Source organism: Orycteropus afer, unplaced genomic scaffold (genome assembly GCF_000298275.1).
Source record: "Orycteropus afer afer isolate SDZICR_OR568_19922 unplaced genomic scaffold, OryAfe1.0 scaffold00045, whole genome shotgun sequence".
Classification (NCBI taxonomy): Eukaryota; Metazoa; Chordata; class Mammalia; order Tubulidentata; family Orycteropodidae; genus Orycteropus; species Orycteropus afer.
The window spans coordinates 360,918-382,469 of record NW_006921632.1 but is presented as its reverse complement, the minus strand read 5'-3'; the positions used below and the strand labels follow the sequence as shown (position 1 = coordinate 382,469).

At 37.8% G+C, this 21,552-nt stretch overlaps 1 protein-coding gene and 1 non-coding gene across 2 annotated transcripts in view; both read left to right on the top strand.

Moving 5' to 3' along the window:
- ATF1 (activating transcription factor 1) overlaps positions 1-21,552 on the top strand; it is an 81,714-nt gene that overhangs the window by 18,089 nt on the left and 42,073 nt on the right. Inside the window, exons 3-4 of the mRNA XM_042780557.1 lie at positions 11,930-12,049; positions 14,457-14,557. Of these exons, the coding sequence (XP_042636491.1) occupies positions 11,930-12,049; positions 14,457-14,557 (221 nt within the window). The remainder of the gene's footprint in view (positions 1-11,929; positions 12,050-14,456; positions 14,558-21,552) is intronic.
- LOC122149763 lies at positions 15,047-15,153 on the top strand. Its single transcript, XR_006163312.1, has one exon. It is a non-coding gene; the product is annotated as a U6 spliceosomal RNA (small nuclear RNA).

Here is a 21,552-nt window from a genome sequence, read left to right as displayed (position 1 = left end):
GTGGGCACCTCCCAGAACATTGTTTTGTGCCACTCCCAACAGAAATACTCCAGGTGGACACCTTCAGCAATCAGGAGCTCCTCAGTTGCTCATAGAAAACCCCACCTTGGAGTTTACAAAGACTTATGGGTAGAAAAGCCACACAAAGTAATTTACTACACTGCAGCCCATCTTTCTCTTCACCTTCTCTGTTTGTTCCCAGCCACCCTGCACAGTCCTCTGTGCAGTTCCTGGCTAGTAGGGTGATTTTTAGGTTAATTCTTAGGTCCTACCACCACTCGGGAATCTCCAAGCTGTCTGTCGCTGCCAGTCTGCAGCTCCATGTCTCCTTTTTTGGTATTTTCACGCAAATTCTTCTGCTAGTTGGGGTTTAATCCACTTTTGTATCTTTCCCTTCAAGGCTCAGGGGTCCAAGATTATCTTCTGTGTCTGTTAATTGGTTTCCCTTTTCTTTGTTGAAGAAGGTCTGTGCAGTCCTTCTGCCTAGTCTGCCATCTTGCCGGAACTCTTGCTTGCAAACTTTTAAGATCCCAGTTACTACTCACCAAATTAGGATGTGGAACAGTGTTTTTGTGTAATATGTTATGCCAGTTGAGCTTGATGTCCTCTGTGACCATGTTCTTGAGTCCACAGGTCCAACTATTCATTCCCTCTAGGTAGCTGGCTATGGCCAAGAAGTCACCATAACCTTGTCCGTGGTCAGCTCTACCATATAACTGGACATTCTTAGAGCACATACAGATACACTTGTAGAAACATTGTCTGCCAACTCTATACATGGTCATGGGCACACTACTCCCTCCCTAGACATGCCTGATTGTTCAGCCTGTCCACCCATCTATCCACCTGTAGATCAATGCTTACCATCACTGACAACGCAGTATTGTATATGCAAAAAGGGTTCATCTTTGTTGTCTGTACCTCCCATGTACCTGTCTCTGTCGTCTTCCTCAGTGCCACCATGTTAATCACTCATATTTGGTACATTGCCCTTCTCTAAACCCAAATGAATACTTGTCACTACCTATCTAGCAGTGTTCCCTCCCCTCCCTTCCCACCCTTAGTATTTTTCTGTCTCTCTTTTTTTATCTTGAGAGTCTAACACAGTACCTGCATATGGGAACGTTTATTGAGTCATGTTATCTGTTAAATCTAAACTCTTGCTCTTGATATTTAAAATATAATATTGCCTAGATTTGCTTATCTGACACCTCCCACGCCCATTCTCTAGTGTAGTGTTTTTTAAAATAGGGTACCTGCTTCCCCACTAGTGGTATTCCAGGTCACTTTAGGTGGTATGCAGATTAATATTTTTATTTCAATATGTTGAATTCACAGACAATAGATTTTTTATTTGAAAGTTAGGTCATTGGCTGGAACAAGGTGTGCTGTTAGCAGTTGGAATGGCCCTGCCATAACTTGCAGCAGAAAATATTTTCACCTGGCCATTCTGGCCTGAGGAAGCTGGGAATGTTGGCATCTTCACCTGTGCTCCACTCGTCATTATTGTCAAATGTCCTGAAGTGAGGAAATATAGAATTGAAGTTGGAGAGAGAAAAGCTATACCCAGAAGAACTTGTATATTCACTGAGTTGTAATGTCCAGAACCTGGAGAATATTTCATTAATTCACTGAACAATGATTAATTTAGCATCATTGTGCCAATTGGGTTAAGACCCTAGCTAGGAATGCAGTATAGAGCACAAAGAGTCAAATCTCTCTCCCTCTAGGTGCTTGCTACTTGGTGGAGAGTATAGGATATAAGACATGGGCCGGATAATTCACCCAGATGTAAAACTGCAAGCCTGGGAAGTACTACAAAGGATAGAAATACATCTTTGAGAGCCTATAATAGGGGATTTGACCAATCAGGGACACGGCTTCACTATGGACGTGCCCTTGAGTTAGAGATCTGAAGGATAAGTAGGTATTAACTTCCAGGAAGGAAGGGAGAATTTTCTAGGCATGTAAGGAAATATTCTATGCCAAAACCTTGTGGTGGGAGAGAACATGAGAAGTAGAAAGGACTGTCAGACTCTGCTGTGGGCAGAATTAGGGAAACATAGTTTGAGATTCTGTGCAGGACTTTGTAGACCACAGAGGGAGTTTCTCTTTGTTGTTGTTTTTAATTATTTTTTCTTTGTTTAGTTTTTAAATAAAAATAAAAGATTTAATAAGTGTTTTAATTATATTTATTTTTATGTGTTACCATATAATTATGGCAAATAATACTAGTTTCTATTTATCATAATGAAACAAGATTTTAAGTATATTTGAGTTTAAAAATGGAAATACTTCATTTTTCAGCTTTTTATTGTAATTTAGGTGAAAGTTTACAAAGCAAATTGGTTTTCCATTTAGCAATTCATATACGTTTTATTTCTTGACATTGATTGCAGTCTCCACAAAATGTAGTAGTACTCTTCCCATTTCTTCCCTGTGTTTCCTGTTTCCATTCATTCTTCTTTCCTATCCCTTCCTGTCATCTGAACTTTATCCCTGGGAAAAAGGTGCTCTTCTGGTCTTATATAGTAAATTATTCTAAGGAATGTGAACCCCTGTAGTGTTACTGTTCACTTTATAGGCCTGTCTAGTGCTTGGCTGAAAGTTGAGCCTCGATAGTGAGTTCAGTCCCAGGCTTGAAGGGCCACAGTCTCAGAGGTTCCACCACTCTTTGTATCAGACCAATAAGCTTTTTTATAACTTTGAGTTTTGTTCCACAGTTTTTTCACCACTCTTTCCAGGTCCTTCTACTGTGTTCCCTTTCAGAGCAGTTGGTAGTAGTAGCCAGGCACCACCTAGTTGGTCTCAGGGTTAAGTAGACTGAGATTCAGGGTCTCAAGGTTAAGTAGGCTGAGATTCACATCATCTATTAGTGCTTTGGACTGTTGGTTCCACACATCTTTGATTTTCTTCACTACTCTTTCCTTTGGACAGAAAGAGGCCAGAAGTTAACACCTTAGATGGCCTCTCGCTGGCTTTTAAGACTCCAGTCACTACTCACCACAGCAGGATGTAGAATACTATCTTTGTGAGCTGTGTTATGCCAATTGAGTTACTGCCTCCCAAGACAATGGTCCTAAGCTCCCAGCCCAGTGACTTTTACCTCAAAGTAGTTGATTATGGCTAAGAAGTTTTCGTAACTTTGGTCTGTGATTGCTGTACCATATACACATATATATATTTACAGCACATTGCAAATACAAATGTAGGGATGTTGTTGTTATTTGCCATAGAGTTGGCCCCGATTCCTAGTGACCCCTCCTTGGGTTTCTGAGGCAGTTATCACTACGGAAGTAGGATTGCCCAACCTTCCTTCCGAGGAGTGGCATAGCCTCTGCTAAATTTATATATGGTTGTGGGTGTGGTCCCATTCACCTAGTCATACCTGTTTGCCTGTGTATCCACTTGTAGATTATTGTTTGTTACTACTGATACTGGGAACCCTGGTAGCATAGTGCTTAAGGCACTTGACTGCTAACCAGAAGGCTGGTGGTTTAAACCCACCAGCCACTCCTCGGAAGGAAGGTTGGGCAATGTACTTTCATAGTGATACTGTCTCAGAAACCCAAGGTGGGTTTGCTATGAGTTGGGTCCAACTTGAGGGCACATAATAACAACTACTACTGATATTGCATGAATGTGTTTATAATAGTGTTTCCGTTTGTTTTCTGTAACTCTTGTGCACCTCTTCATGTCTTCCTTTGCCTTAGTGATACTGTGCTGATCATCCCTTTATTGTATATTGTGTTTCCTAAAAGGAGATTAAAGAAAAGTAATAAGTAAATACTTTTATAGGAGATACATTAATATGGCATTCTCCTGAAAGCATGCTATTGAGTGTGAATTCTCCACTCCATCAGTTCTAATTGTTTACCATGTGTAAATCCTACTTGTCAAGGATCATATATATCCTTTGAGGTTTAGGAAGAATGACATTTTCGAGCAAGTATAGTATAGACTTATCTATGGAAAAAAAATTGAAAATGACAAAATTACAGTTAAACAAATCTTTATATTAAGTAAATGAACTGAAAATGTGAAGACCATGTTCATTTAATTTTTCATTTGTATTTTGACTTAATGGTTCCAATTTTTTTTCTTTTAGAAACAAGCAGCTATTTTGAGCTTAAGGATTTGCTAGAGTTCATACTGTAGTGTTAACAAATTATTATTCTAACTAATGTCAAAACTGTTCTCACCTTCTTTTTCTTTGAAATAAATAAAAAAAAAACACCACCAAATATATTTGATGTGTGGGAAACAAACTGAAAACATACAAAATGAGAGGTTATAAAAAGTCTTTGATTGGCACTGGTAGGGATAAGATGTCTTGGAAAGATCACTGGACTGAGAAGCCAGACAGAACCAACCACTTCATATGTGTTTCTTGTTGTGCTGAGTCCTTTTCAAAAAAACTTAATTATGGAAATTTTCAGAATAAGTGAATATTAGGTTGAACCATCTTACTTCCCATGACCCAGTTTCAGCAATTATTAACTAATGGCTCTTGTCCTCTCCCTCTATCACCAACTGGATTATATTGAAGCAAATCCTGGATATGATTTCAGCCTTAAAGATCTCAATATGTATCTCTGAAATATAAGGACTCTTTTGAAGAGCATAACCATAATAGTATCATCACATGATAGTAAATGACTCCTTAGTATCATCAACTATCTATTCAGAGTTTAAAATTTTCCTGATTGTCATTTATATGTTTGTGTGCAAGTATACATACACACACACACACATTTTTTTTTTTTTAACAATTTGTTGAATCAGGATCCACATGTTGTTGTTAGGTGCTGTCGAGTCAGTTCCTAGTTGGCAACCCTCTGTTCAACAGAATGAAAAGCTGCCCAGTCCTGCATCATCCTCATAATTGTTGCTATGTTTGAATCCATTGTTGCAGCCACTATGTCAATCTATCTATTTGAGGGATTTTTTCTTTTTCACTGGCTCTCTGCTTTACCACGCATGATGTCCTTTTCCAGATACAGGTCTTTCCTGATTATATGTCCAAAATATGTGAGAAAGTCTCAATCATCCTTACTTCCATAAAGCATCCCGTCTATACTTCTCCCAAGACAGATTTGTTCATTCTTCTGGCAGTCCATGATATATTTAGTATTCTATACCAATACTATAATTCAAAGGCATTAATTCTTCTTTGGCCTTCCTTGTTCATTGGCCAGCTTTGCATGCATATGGGCATATGGGGTGATTGGATATATTATGGCTTGGGTCAGGTACACCTTAGTCTTCAAAGTGACAGATTTGAGTTTTAATATTTTAAAGAGATCTTTTGCAGTAGATTTGCCTAATGCAAAATGTTGTTTGATTTTTTTTTTTTTTAAATTGTGATTTGGAAGAAACTTTACAGAGCAAATTCACTTTCCATACAGCAGCTCACATACACTTTGTCTCATGACATTGACTGCAATTTCCCACACTGCATCAGCTCCCTTCCCTCTTCCTCCCCATAGTTACCTCTTCCCTGTGTCCTTCCCTCCCATGCACTTCTGCCCTCTGAGCTGTCTCCCTGTGGATATACAACCCTTCTTTTTCTCCCATGATTGTTCTCTCCAAGGAGTGTATCTACCTAATGTAAATGTTTAGCTCATATGCCTGTCTTTTGTTTGGCTGGAGCCACAAGAATGGGTTCTGTTCCAGACCTGAAGGGCAGGTAGGGGCCATAGTCTCAGTGGTTACATCAGGCTCTATCAGACCAGCAAACCTGGTCCCCTCCTTTTTTTAAAATAATTTTGAGTTTTGTTTCACATTGTTCTCCCACTCTATCCAGGATCCTCCTACATAGGTCCCCCTCTGAGTGGTTGACATAGTTTGCCAGGCACCATCTGATTCTTCAGGTCTTATAGTCATATAGGCTGAGGATTGCATAGTTTACCAGTCACTTGGACTAATTGTTTCCATGCATCTTTGGTTTTCTTCATTCTTCTTTGCTCTGGTCGAGGAGAAACCCATCAGTGCATCTAGATGGCCACTGGCAAATTTTTAAGATTTCAATCGCTACTCACCAAAGTAGAGTGTGCAACAGTGTTTTGTGTAGTATGTTACGCCAATTGAGCTTGATGCCCCTTGTGACTATGGTCCTGAGCCCACAGGTCCAACTACTCGCTCCCTTTGGGTAGCTGGCTGTGGCCAAGAAGAGACTACAACCTTGTCCTTTGTCAGCTCTACTATATACTTGGGAATTCTTACAGAACATACCAGTACACTTGTAGAAACGTTGTCTGCCATGTTTGATTTCTTGACTGCTGCTTCCATGGGTGTCGATTGTGGATCCAAGTAAAATGAAATCCTTGGTAACTTCAATCTTCTTTTCTGTTTATCATGATGCTACTTATTGGTCCATTTGTGAGGATTTTTGTTTTCTTTATGTTGAGGTATAATCCATACTCAAGTGCTTCAAGTCTTCCTCACTTTCAGCAAGCAAAATTGTGCCTTCTAAATATTGCAGGTTGCTAATGAGTCTTCCTCCAATCTTCATGCTATATTCTTCATATAGTCCAGCTTCTCGGATTATTTGCTCAGCATATAGTTTCAGTAAGCATGGTGAAAGATACAACCTGATGCAGATGCACACCTTTCCTGCTTTTAAAACTATGCACTATCCCCTTACTCCGTTGGAATGAATGCTTCTTGGTCTGTGTACAGGCTTCTGGATGAGCACAATTAAGTGCTAGAATTCCCATTCTTTGTGATGTTATCAGTAATTTTTTATGATCCACACAGTCAAGTGCCTTTGCATAGTTAAAACACAAACATCTTCTGATAGTCTCTGTTTTCAACCAAGATCAATCTGACCTCAACAGTGATAGCCCGTTTCACATCCTTTTCTGAAGATGGCTTGAATTTCTTGCAGTTCTCTGTTGGTATACTGCTGCAGCCATTTTTTAATTGTCTTCAGCAAAATTATACTTACATATGGTATTAATGATACTGTTTCTTAATTTCTGCATTCCGTTGAATCACTTATCTTTGGAATGGGCATGAATATGGGTCTCTTTCATTCAGTTGAATAGATAGTTGTCTTCCAGTTTCTTGGCATAGACAAGCAAGCTTTGTTCAACTGTTTGTTGAAACAGTTCAGTTGATACTCTGTCAATTCCTAGAGCCTTGTTTTTTGCCAGTGCCTTCAGAACAGCTTGCACACCATTCTCCAATACTGTTGGTTCTTGATCATATGCTACCTCCTGAAATGGTTGAACATTGACCAGTTTTTTTTTGGTACAGTGACTGTGTATTCCTTCCATCTTCCCATATCACTCAGTATCTCACCCATAGATCCTTAATATTACAACTCTAGTTTTAGATTTTTTCTTCAGTTCTTTCAGCTTGAGAAATGCCAAACTTGTTCTTCCACTTTGGTTTTCTAACTAACTCCCAGTCTTTGCAAATTGCATTATAATACTTGCATTTGTCTTCTTGAGTTGCCCTTTGAAATCTTCTGTTCAGCTTTTATTTCATCATTTCTTCCATTTGCTTTAGCTACTTTCCATTCAAGAGCAAGTTTCAGAGTCTCTTCTAACATCCATTTTGGTCTTCTCTTTCTTACCTGCCTTTTAAGTAACCTTTTTCTTTCTTCATGTATGGTGTCCTTGATGTGTTCTCACAACTCATCTGCTCTTCACTCCTTAATGTTCAGTGTGTCAAATCTGTTCTTGAATTGGTTTCTAAATTCAGATGAGATATACTCAGGGTCTTATTTCGGCCATCATGGACTTGTTTAATTTGCTTCAACTTAAACTTGCATATGAGCAATTGATGTTCTATTCCACAGTTGGCCTCTGGCCTTGTTCTGACTGATAATATTAGGCTTCCCCTAGTTTCTTTCAACAGATATTGTTGTTGTTGTTTGCCATTGAGTCGGCCCCGACTCATAGCGACCCCTTCTTGGGTTTCCGAGGCAGTATCACTATGGAAGTAGGAATGCCCAACCTTCCTTCCAAGATATAGTTGATTTAATTTTTCTGTATTCCATCCAGTGAAGTCCACATGTATAGTTGCCATTTATGCTGTTGAAAAAAAGGTATTGGCAACGAATAATTCGTTGGTCTTGCAAAATTCTATCATGCAGTTGCCTGCATGGTTTCTATCACCAAGGCCATATTTTCCAGCTACTGATCTTTCTTCCTTGTTTCTAATTTTCACATTTCAATAACCAATAATTATCAATGCATTTTGATTGTATGTTTGATCAATTTTAGACTGCAGAAGTTGGTAAAAACCTTCAATTTCCAAATAATAACCATGTATGTAGATTTCTTCTCCCCACTTAAAAATAACAGTATTAAATGTTTTACAGAGGAGGAAACAATTCCTGAAAGGTTAAATAATTTGCTTACAACATACGGCTAGTGAATCCCTTAGCTGAAAATCAGCAAGGCCTGTCTGACTCCAATGCCTGTGTGCCTTTTTAGAATTGTTTTTGCTATGTGCCATTGAGTCAGACCCGACTCATAGAGATCTCTCCTTGGGTTTCTGAGGCGGTATCACTATGGAAGTAGATTGCCCAGGCTCCCCCCTGAGGAGTGGCTGGTGGGTTTGAACTGCCAACCTTCTGGTTAGCAGTCAGGTGCCTTAGGCACTATGGTATCAGAGCTCCTTTTTTGGAATTAGAATACTTTAAATTCAAACTCTGGCTAAATAGAAACTTCTTTTCCACCTCACTCTACTTATCCTAAAGAGCTCTGGTAGCACAGTGACTAAGGCATCTGACTGCTAACCAGAAGTTGGTAATTCAAACCCACCAGCCACTCCGTACAAGCAATCTACTTCTAGAAAGATTTACTGCCTCGGAAGCCCCAAAGGGGGTCTCTATGAGTCTGAATTAGGAGCTCAGGTGGTGTGATGTCTAAGGCATTTGACTGCTAATCAGAAGGCCGGCAGTTTAAACCCACCAGCTACTCCTCAGAAGGAAGGTTGGGCAATTTACTTCTGTAGTGATAACTGCCTCGGAAACCCAAGGAGGGGTTGCTATGAGTTGGATCCAACTTGATGGCAGTGATTTTTTTTTTTTTTTATGAGTCTGAATTGATTTCATGGCAGTGGTTTTCTGCTTATCTGGCTCCCCACCCCCACTCCTTGTGTTTACAATCCTGGGTCACCTAATTAGATAGCTAGTGATTATTCTCATTTTTGTCCACTCACTTACATAAGAGGAACTTTGAGCTTGCTACCAAAGGGAGTGGGAGGAAATTGGGAAATTGGGGCTTTAGTCTTACAGCTCTCAGTTTAACCAGAGAAGCTCCAGAAATATCCTTTTCTTTTTACCTCTTTATATCATCTCCTTAGAGGGGTCTTTAGGAGCTCTGGTAGCATAGTGGCTAAAGCACTTGACTGCTAACCAGAAGGCTGGCGGTTCAAACCCACCAGCCACTCCTCGGAAGGAAGGTTGGGCAATCCTACTTCTGTAGTGATACTGCCTCGGAAACCCAAGGAGGGGTCGCTATGAGTCGGGGCTGACTCGACGGCACATAACAACAACAACAACAACAAGAGGGGTCTCGAGGTTGGGACCATAGTGCACTAGCAGCTTCTACAGTTCTAAAGATCTAGCACTGCACTGTCCAATATCATAGCCACTAGCCACAGTGACTGTTTCAATTTTAAATAAAATTATAGTCAGTCCCTCTGTCACATTAGCCACATTTCAATTGCTGAATATTCACATGTGGCTTTTGTTATGTGCCCTTGAGTCAGACCTGACTCATAGTGACCGCTCCTTGGTTTACTGAGGCAGTATCACTATGGAAGTAAATTGCCCCATCTTCCTTCTGAGGAGTGGCAGGTGGGTTTGAACTGCCAGCCTTCTGGTTAGCAGTCAAGTGCCTTAGGCACTACACTACCAGAGCTCCCTGCTGCTACCATTTTGGATAGTGCAGTTATAGAACATTTCTATCATAGAAAGTTCTATTAGTATTAAAAAGTAATGGATGGAGGCAGTCATCTGTGGTTAAAACCTGAGGTTCCAAACCATCTTTTTCTGTTTTGAGAGATCTCTCAGGCTTAACAGTAGGGTGGTAAGACACTAGACTTTGAGACCTTGAGTAATGACTGTACTGTAAGGTTAGAAGAACAGTGATGATAAGGGAGAAGGGACCACTATGAGCTAAGATAAAATCTGGTGCTTCTTTCCCTCTTCTACCTGCCAGGCCCATAGTCTGCACTAAATCACATGGATTGCCAGAGAACCCTGAGGAATAATGGTCCCTGTCCTTTTAAAAAGTATATTGATTACATCATAAATTTGTCCATCTTCATTGTCCTTCAGTTAGATTCAATTGGAGTCTGAAAGATGAGGGAGTTTTTAATTTATTATTTATTGTATGAAAAATTTTATGACCCTGGGCATTTTGGTGGATGATGAGATTGGATCCACTTGGGAAAGGGAAGGAAGGCAATGTTCTTGGGACCTGATGCAAAGAAAGAAAAGAGGGGCGAATTCAGGTGGCATTCAGGGCCTGAGAAGCAGCCCTGGATTTTATTTTGTGATTTCAGTCCAAGATGAATGGTATGAACCATAGTAGTACAAAGGAAGGCAAGATCTTTGTTAACTGAAAATATCAGAGAAAACTTAGAAGAGGTAGAACTTGAACTAAGCCTTGAAGGATGCTAGGTGGACTTTCCTTGGTTTACCATTTAATTTGTGATATTTCATGAAACCCTATCTGATTTTCACAGAAATACTAATGGCATGATTGCCAAAGGGGCAGTGAGGCCACATCTTCTGATCTCCTCTAACCCCACAAGAGGAAGACAGGATCACCTTCAATAGCCTAAGGCCTATTCCTGTGAGGCCAAACATGCTACCTCCCTCCAACCCTTTCATCAACCCTGATACCAACCGTTCCTCCTGCAGCACTCGCCACCTTTCTGCTGAGTTTGATAATTCGCTGCAGTGGCCACACAGAACTCAGAGATTATGGGGTTTATTAAGGAAGCACCAGGCTACAATTCAAGTTCAGGGATAACGCTCAGTCTCTCCCAGCCCACTGTCTCTCAGCCAACAGTCTTTCTCAGCCAGTCTCCCAGTGGTGCATGTCTCTTAGTGTCTCTCAGCAATGCAGTCTCTTGCTGTCGCCTTCTCAGCACCGTGTGTCTCTCAGGAGCACGTTTCTCTCAGCAGCATATCTTTCTCAGCCAGCAGTCAGAGAGACTCCTTCTGTCTCTAGGAGTGCTCCTTTTGAGCCTGGCAGAGTGGCCAAACTAAGCACCATAACATCAGAATTCTAAGCACTTGAGAGAGAGTGAACTTCCCAGAACATTGCTTTGTGCCACTCTCAACAGAAATACTCCAGGTGGATAGCTTTAACAATCAGGAGCTCCTCAGTTGCTCACAGCAAATTCCACCTCGGAATTTGCAAAGACTTATGGCTAGAAAAGCCATACCAAGTAATTTGCTACAGTGCAATGATTCAATTATTTACTTGAAATATTTGATTTTTCCTTTTAACACGTTGTTCAAAGTTGGTATTTCTGTCACATTTTGACTCTCGATTCCTTGACTGGTTTTCAACCAAATCTCTTCTGAATAACATACTCTAAAGAGCTTCCATATTTCAGCAAAATCACTTCCTCTGCCTGAAATACCTTCCAGCCCTCCCACCTCAGGGAATTGTTTATCCATAGGACCAGCTGAACTAACACCTCTTCTCTGTTCCCACAACACAGTACTTCCTTCTTTTCCTCTATAATAGCTCTTATTCTGTTCATTGTAATTAATTTGTGTTCTCAATCCCTAGTTTAGTCTCTGGTCCCTAAAAAATGCTTAATGTTTGGTGAATAGACATGATTAAGTATAACCAGTTCTGAAATGTTTATTTTGGTGTTAAGAACTCAGCTATCTTATATGCATAGGTACAATATGTATTTTGTTAATTGAATTTTTATTTGTTCTTAGATGTCACTAAGAGGATCTGCGCCAGTGACAGTTGTACCTCTTCCTGGAGAGCAAGTACAGGTTCAGGGGGTCATCCAGACAGCTCAGTCTTCTGTAATTCACCCACCACAAGTGCAAACGGTACAGAAATTCAAAGACTTAGTGGTCGAGAGTGGAGTCTTTTATACCCCAAGTCTTCGGACACATTGAAATTGCTTTAGTTGTGATAAACCAAGATAATAAAGTTGTCTTAGAAATTAGATTATAAAACAAGTAAGGCAAATAGAAAAATTTAAATTTTTTTTCTGCTTTCATGTATATATTACTTAGTGAAAGTAGAAGACAGTTTTTGGGAGAAGTTACTGCTTAGACTTTAAGAGAGTGAAAGACTTTTAAGGAAATAAACTTTTTGTCCCATTGGTATCCTTCATGAAAAGGAGAACTCTGAAGTACAATGGTGATGATGTTTGAGTCTTAAAGAAGTAAAATAATACCTACCTTCTGCTTTATGGAGGTCAGATAAAAGAGAATTTTCTCTTAATAGATGGAAATTCTCATTTGTATTTTTACACCTTCATATTAACACCTGATAACAGTAGGAAGTAAAGAGCCATGCTAGGTTTCTTTTCTTTCTACTCTTACTTCCCATTTTATTTTCTGGCTCTGATGAATCCCAGAATGCCTTTGGTCATCTCTGATTTTTAGAAGCAAGTATCCTGGAAGAAAAACTCTACACCTCATTTTTTCCTCTTGAATATATCAGGTCTGGCAGTGTTGTCAACTCTAGAGCTGCATCTAGTTGTTTTCACTCTAGATAAGATTTTACTCTTACTTGCTGCTGCTGCCATGAAAGAGAAATATTTGACTTTAGTTCCAAGTTATCCCTTAGTTTTAGAAATTATTTTCTTGAATTCATTGGGAGGGCTTGGAGTAGGTTTTGGGACAACAGTAACAATAGTCAAAGGTTTAAATTAGAAATGGAATATCCAGGACACTTGAGGAAAATACAGAATTTTTAAAAAATTATAATTATCATTAATAGCTCTGATGGTGTAGTGCGTTAGGCATTAGACTGCTAACCAGAAGCCTGGTAGTTCAAACCCACCAGCTTCTCCTTGAAAGGAAGGTTGGGCAATCTACTTCCTTAGTGATACTGTCTCGGAAACCCAAGGAGGGGTTGCCATGAGTCGGATCCGACTCAATGGCAATGAGTATAGTATTGTTGTTGTTATGTGCTATATATATATATGTATGTATTATTCAGTAGTGACCAGTTGTGTCTTTTCTGTCAAAAATATGTAAGGTATAAATGAATAGCTGTACACTAGTACTTGTTTTTGAAGGAGATAATAGAATGTAAAACAAGCTTATCTGGAAATTTAAGGTCTAAGTGTAAATAGTTTAGGGGAAGGCTTTTTTGTAGATAATGACTAAATGTAGAGAAAAATGAAGATGAAGCCAGGTATCACAACCAACTTTGGACAAATGTTGGGAAATTTAATACATATAAAAAATTTTAAAATAACTTCTCAATTATAAAATATTGCTATAGCTTGAAACTTATATCTAGATAGTATATTGATGTTCTAAAGGGTTTATTAGTAATAGTTAACATTTATTATATTTATTTATTGTTTACCATGTGCTAGGCACCAAGTACTTGGTGTTTTAACTCATTTAATTATGAAGTGAGATAAAGCTAATTACTACAAGTTTTAAAATTATGTGTGTTTATACCTACTTTTGCCAGTAAGCTCACCTTGCTTATTGTCTGTTCTCAATTTTTGTTTTACTTCTCCTGTTAGTAGCATTTGAAATAGTTAATCACTCCTTTCTTCTCCATAAACCGTCTCTACTAGTTTTCCAGGACACTCACTTGTTTGATTTTCCTTCTGCCTCACTGGTGTCTTCTTTTCAGTCTCATGCTAGTTGTTCCATTTTTCCTTAACTTCTTAATGTTAGTTTGTTCCTGAGTCTGTCCTTGGTGGTCTTCTCTATCTATACTTACTCCCTTAGTGAGTTTATCTAGTCTAATGGCTTTAAGGACTATCTAAAAAGCTACAACTCCAAAATTTGTACATGTAGTCTAGACTGCTTCCCTGAACCTCAGGCTTTTATGTATATCTAGCTGTCTCTTAAGTGTCACCAGTTGGTTATCTATAGGCATTTCAAACTTAGCATGTCCAGAATCCAAATCAATTGTCAATGACCCAAGCCTTTGAGTAATGGACATCAGTGTAGAAATAGGGTGGCGATTAGATACTAGTATATGTAACTCTAATGGAATAGTATTGCTATTTTTAGGGATAAACTTTCTTACTAGTTCTGGGCCTGCTATGTTACATGTTTCTCTAATTACTCTGTGCTCCTGGAAGAAACTTTCTCTATTTCTGTTCCTTGTTTTAGGTCCTGGTATTAATAATCTTAGATTTAATGTCCAAATGAATTTGGCAAGAGACAAATACTTTTTTTATGAAACTAAAAATTTTATTTAAATATTTTTCCACAGGCATTGCTTATCATAGTAAAAATCAGTTGTGTTTTTCAGGCATCATCCTTATCAGAAAGTGAGGAATCTCAGGACTCATCTGACAGCATAGGTTCCTCACAGAAAGCCCACGGGATCCTAGCACGGCGCCCATCTTACAGGTAAGTGTTCTCTCATATAAAACCTGCATATGCTATGCTGCCAAATAAGTTAAATGGTGTTGTGTACAGCAACCATATGCAGTCAACATATGTAAAGCAAAAAACAAAAATTATAAAGAGAATTTCACAATGAGAGATTCTAATATACTTCTCTTAGTAATTGATATACTAGTCTTTCAAGAAAAGGATTTAAAAGATTTGACCAACATATTTAGAGATTTAATCTAATAGACAAATATAGAACACTATGCTCAACAATTAGAGATCTAATACCTGTTTTTTTCAAGTACATGGGACCATTTACAAAATCTCTGACATACTAGGCCATAAAGCAAGTGTCTTATTTCTAGAGTTGATATTAGACATAAAAATCAATGACAGAGAGATAACCTTGAAGGGAAAAAGTCCTTTCACAATTTTTCACAATAATTTTTACAATTTCTGAAATTATGAATTAAAAATAAATCATAATAAAAAATAGAAAATATTGTGCTCACTTCAGCAGTACATATACTAAACTTGGAATGATACAGAAAAGATTAACATGGTCCTTGTGCAAGGATGACACATAAATTTGTGAAGTGTTCTATATTTTTTATAAAAAAAAGTCAAGCGTTTACACATGGAAAGAAGCATTCTTGATGGTTACTAGGGATGGGAGGGGAGAGGAGGGAAAATTACTAACTAGGTAAGAGACATGTATTAATTTGGATGAAGGGAAAGGCAGTATACAAAATAGTGAGTGACTAGCACAATATCACTAAGGAAAAGGAAGACACAGAGAAGTGCACAAGAGTTATAGACAAGAAAGGTAAATACTATTACATACATAATCCTACATTATCAGTAATAATAAATGTTTATCTGTGAGTGAATATATAAGTAGATAGCTAAGACAATCAGTTATGGATAGGTGAATAGGACTATACCCATGACCGTGAGTGCTATAAAAATTTCCATGTACGTAGCAGAGCTAATGGGGCAAAATTATGCACACTTCTTAGCCACAACCAAACACATTGAGGGAATGGATCTCTGGGCCTGCAGGCTCAGGACCATAGTTGTGGGGGTCATCACAGTCAAATTGGCATAACATAGTCCACAAAGACATTGTTCTACATTCTGCTTTGGTGAGTAGTGGCTGGGATCTTAAAAGTTTGTGAACGGCCTCTGCTCATCCAGAGCAAAGAAGAGTGAAGAAAATCTGGTACACATGAAAACAATTAGTCTAAGGGACTAATGTGAACTTCAGCCTTCATGACCCTGAGACCAGAAGAACAAGATGGTACCTGGCTACCACTGCCTACTACTCTGAAAGGTATCACATAGGAGATCCTGAGTAGAGTGAGAGAGAAATGTGGAACAAAACTCAAAATCATAAAGATCAGGCTTACTGGTCTGCAGAGACTGGTGGAACCCCTGAAACTATGGCCCTTAGATACCTTTCAAGCCCAGAATTGAAATCACTCCTGTGGGTCAACTTCAGCCAAACAATAGACAGACCTATGAGGTAAACAGTAACACCAGGGAAGTGGAAACTCCTGAGAACCATCAACCATAAAACATTAAAAGGAAAGCATTTGCCTAGGAATAAAACTCAGAAGGCAGAAGTGGGTAGGAAAGAAAGACAAAAGGAAATGGTAACCACAGGGAGGAAGTAGGAAGAATGCTTTTATTTCAGACATTGATTACAATCCCATTAACCATTGGGATCCCACTGTCAACATCGTGGGGATTGCAATCAATGTCTGAAATAAAATGTGGGTGAACTGTTGAATGGAAAATCAATTTGCTCTATAAACTTTCACCCAAATTACAATAAAAAGTTGGGGGGAAAAAAATTGAGACCTTCATGACAGTGAAATGTTATGTTCAAAACTTACAGGGTTCAGCCAAAGTACTACTTTATGTATATTTTGGAAAAGAGCAAATGTTAGAAATTAATCAATTAACTGTTTAACACAAATCAAAAAAAGAAAAGTAGAAGGAAGGAACTAATAAAGGGCAGAAATTATAATAAAAGGAGAGAAATGTCAATAAAATCAAAGCTGATTTTTTGAAAACTCGAATTCAGTATTTATTTAGGAGATACTTATATGGCACTTTTTGAAGTGCTTTGCAAATACTAATTTACATAATCCTTGCAACACTATGAAATAGGAACTATTATTATCATCCCTGTATTGCAGTTGAGGAAACCAAAGCACAAAGAAATTAAGTAACTTGCCAAAAGTTACTGCTAGTGATTTGTTGAGCTAGGATTCAAACCCAGGTAATCTGGTTGCATAGTTCTGTTCTTAACCACTGTGTTATGGTATTTACCACAATCATCTGGCAGTATTGAAGAAGAGAAAAGACAAGGCACAAGTAAATTATTTTAGGAATGAAAAATAACTTATAGATGCAACAAATATTTAAAAACAGTGAAATACATTTGAAAATATGTTGCTGGTATTTCTGAAAACTTAAACAAAATGAAGTTTCTAAAGAAAACTACAAATAACTGAAATATACTCAAGAAGAAAGAAAATCTAAAAGGTCATTGTTCTGGTTTCCTAGTGCCACTCTGACAGGAAATACCACAAATGGGATGGCCTTAACAAACAGGAGTTTAGTCTCTCCTAGTTTGGAGGCTTTAAGTCCAAGTTCAAAGTGCCAGGCTCTAGGGCCTGGGTGAAAGCCTCTCAACCTTGGGGTACAGCTCTGCCTCTTGTTCCAGCCCACTGGAGCTAGAGGCATTTCTTCACTCAGACAGCTGCTGGCTGCCGAGGCTAAGAGACCCAAGGTTGACAAGTAAAAAGGCATAGTCCCGATGTTACCAAACCACACTGCAGGCCATTAATTTAAGTCCATTGTAAGTCCCAAGGTTGGCAGAGCATGGCAGGCTGCTGAACAACGACACAGCTACATGCAGGGTCCAAGCGTGCCATAAGCTAGAGCCCGTTCCCAAAGCCGCTTCTTATATACATACAGGAAGCAGACCACATAGCCAAAGCAGCTATTCAGCTGCTTGTGGTAGATCCCACCATGGAGATGATTGCCAGTCTCATCATGGGGAATAAATACCAGCAGCTGCCCAGCCACTCAACCAGGCCCAGCCAAGTTGACACACAAACATAACCACCACAGTCATATAAGCAAGAAAATAAATAAAAAATTATCTTTGCCCAGTTTCTCCCCCAATATAACTAGATTCAGATGTTTTTTAGATATGTTCTATCAAAAATAATCTCAATCTTATATCAATTTTTACAGAAAATTTTAAAAAGAAAGGGGGGAAGGGAGACACTCCCTTAATTCTAGTGCTGGAATAACTTTGATACTAAAATCAAATCAAGACTGTAGGAGAATGTTTTTATAATGCCTGTCTTGTTTATCAAGGAGCTCTGGTGGTTAAGAATTTATTTATTAACAAAAAAAAGTCAGTGGTTTGAACCCACCAGCTATTCCATGGAAGAAAGGTCTGCTTCCGTAAAGGTTTACAGCCTTGGAAATCCAGTAGGGGTTGCTGTCAGTTGGAATCAACTTGATGGCAGTAAGTTTGGTTTGGTTGTCTTACTTATCAGCATAAACACAGAAGTCCTAATAAAATAATAACAAACCAAAACCAGCAGTGTATAAATATTATCAAACATTTATATTTGATTTATAAATAAATAAATATTTATAAATCAAATATTTGTTTGATTGATAAACAAATTTATATTTATCAATAAACAAATATAGTTTATTCTGTGTATGCAAAGATGGTTAAATATTGGAAAATTTACTAATTTAAGCCACTTATAGATTGAAGGATTAAAACCTGTACAATCAATTCAGTAAATGCAGAAAAAGTAATTTGATAAAATTCAGCACATACTCATTATAAATTCTAAGCAAATAAGAAATAAAACTGGTCTTCTTTGGTATATACAGACTTAAGAATTAACTATGGGCCAGACCGTGTTCCTTATCCTAGAGTGACCACTAGGTTATGCATACACAGGACAGATTGGAATAGTACAAATGCTTTGAAAACTGAACTGACATTAGAACCACACCCATAGTTGCAGCCTGCAGCCAACTGGGTAAGATGTAAACTAGACCCAGAGTCTGACTGTATAATATTGAAAATGTCCAGGATACAATCCAAAATTATTTCACGTACAAATAACCTGGAAAAATGTCAACTTTCATGAGAAAATACGATCAACAGATGCCATCTCCAAGATGACACAGATGCTGTTATCTGACAAAAGGCTTAAATGGAGTTGTTAAGGGTAAGCTCTTTTGAAGTAAAAGATAGTAATTCCTAGCAAAACAATAAAAGATTTAAAGAGAACCAAATAGAATTTTAGAACTGAAATATACAGTAATAAGTAAAATTTCAATGGAGATAAGGGAAGAGTCAATGAACTTGATACTTCGATAGAGATTATTCAGTTTGATCAATACAAAAGATATTGGGAATAAACTCTCAAGGACCTAGAGGACAATACCAAAAGGTGTAACATTTGTGTCATTGGAGTCACAGAAGGAGAGTAAAAAGTATGCCGCAGAAAAAAATTTTGAAAAAATAATGGCTGAACATTGCCCAAATTTGGTGAAAGACATAAACATATTACAGAATAAAAGACCAAAAAAAGAAAAACATGATCTCAATAGATGCAGCAAAAGCATTTGAGAATATCCTGTACTTTTTCATGATAATCTCTCAAACTCAGACTAGAAGGGAACTTTCTCAACTCAATAAAGGTCATTTATGAAAACTCACCTCTGACATCATACTCAATGATGAAAGACTGAATGTTTTTCCCCTAAGATCAGGAGCAAGGCAAGGGTGTCTGCTCTCACCACTTTTATTTAACATTTTACTTGATCTAGCTAGAGCCATTCCAAAACCCATTGCACTCGAGTCAATTCTGACCCGCATAGGGTTTTCAAGGCTGTAAATCTTAATGGATGTAGATTGCCTCATCTTCCTCCCGCACAGCAGCTAGTGAGTTTGAACTACTGACCTTCTGGTTAGCAGCCAAATGCCTTACCCACTGTACCACCAGAGCTAGAGCAATTTAGGCAAGAAAATAAAAGGCACATAGATTGGAAAGGAAGAAAAATAAAACAATCTTCAGATGACATGATCTTACATACATAAAATCCTAAAGACTTTACTAAAACACTATCAGAACTAATAAATGAGTTCAGCAAGGTTGCAGGATACATGATCAGTATAAAAATATCAGTTGTATTTCCATGCAGTAACAATGAACAGTTCAAAACTGAAATTAAGAAAATTCCATTTATAATGACATAAAGAAGTATAAGATACTTAGATTTGAATTTGAATATGTAAATTTAAAGTTATACTAGGTAGAAATATAACAGCAAAAGTGTAAGATTTGGACAGAAAACTACAAAACATTGTTGAAAGAAATTAAAAAAGATGTAAGTACAGTCATACATTACTTAACATCTATGATATGTTCTGTGAAATAGAATGTTATATGAGTTGAATGTTGTGTGAGCACCATATTATGTATATGCAATCCCTAGGTTATGAATACCTCATAGCTAAGAACCAACCCTCATAAAGCGTATTATATTAAAAATTTGAGCTATATGCAATAGTTTAGTGCTACTTTGTGATGCTCATCAAAATGATATTATTACTATATTATTATGTTAATGGTGTTTTAGTGTATCTGGAAGTGTTTCTATAATGATTTTTATGCATAAAAAGTTACACTATATACTAAGACAAACATTTGAATAACATTAGATGCAAATCATACCAAACTGTTTTGACTTAGTACAAATTCAACTTAAAGACAGGAATGAAACTTGTTCATAACCTGGAGACTGCCTGTAATAGGCTTTACGGGGGTTGGTTTGTAACTATGGGTTGTATGTTTGTTGGACATTTATAACCCAGGTACTGCCTGTATAACATTATAGGACCACAGACACATATGCAATCAGATGTCTGAATGGACATTATGTGGCACATGACTTTAAGTGGAAAGACATGTGTCTCATTTCATCGATGAGAATATATAATATGGTTAAGACAGATGACTCAGTTAAATAATAGGCACAGGATTTGATAGACATTTCTCCAAAGATAATATACAAATGGCCAATAACCATATAAAAAGATGCTCAACACATTAATCATGAGGGAAATGGAAAAAAATCATGAGATACACTTCAAACCCACCAACATCACTAAAATAAAAAGTGACAAGTGTTGACAGTGATGTGGAGAAATTAAAACCCTTATACATTTCTAGTGAGAAAGTAAAATGGTGTAGCTGTTGTTGAAAACATATTGCAGTTTCTCAAAATACTAAACATAGAGTTACCATATGACCCAGTGATTTTGCTCTTAGACATATACCCAAGAGAAATGAAAACATAAAAACTTGTACATCACTGTTTATAACAGCATTATTCATGATAGCCAAAAGTGGAAATATTCTAAATATCCATCAACTGATGGATAAATAAAATGTTTTGTGTTCATACAGTGGAATGTTACTTAGCAATAAAGAAGAATGCTGTACTGGTAAGTGCTACAGTGGATGAACTTAGAAAATAATAAGCTAAATGAAAGAGGCCAGTCACAAAAAACCATATAATACATAATTCTACTTATATGAAATGTCTAAATAGATAAATTCATAGAAAGTAGACGAGTGGTTCCTTAGGATTGGGGGAGAGGATGGAAGAATGAGGACTGACTGCTAATGGGTACTGGGTTTCTTTCCAGAGAGAGGGGACAGAAGTGTTCTAAAATTAGATTGTGGTGATGGTTATACAACCCTATGAATATACTAAAAATGTTGAATTGTAAACTGAAATGGGCTCATTTTATAGTATGTGAATTATATCTCAGTAAAGCTGTATTTTTAAAAAGGTAAAGATTATCAGGGGAGTTCTGGTAGCATAGTGGCTAAGACACTTGCCTGCTAACCAGACGGCTGGTGGTTCAAACCCACCAGCCACTCCTCAGA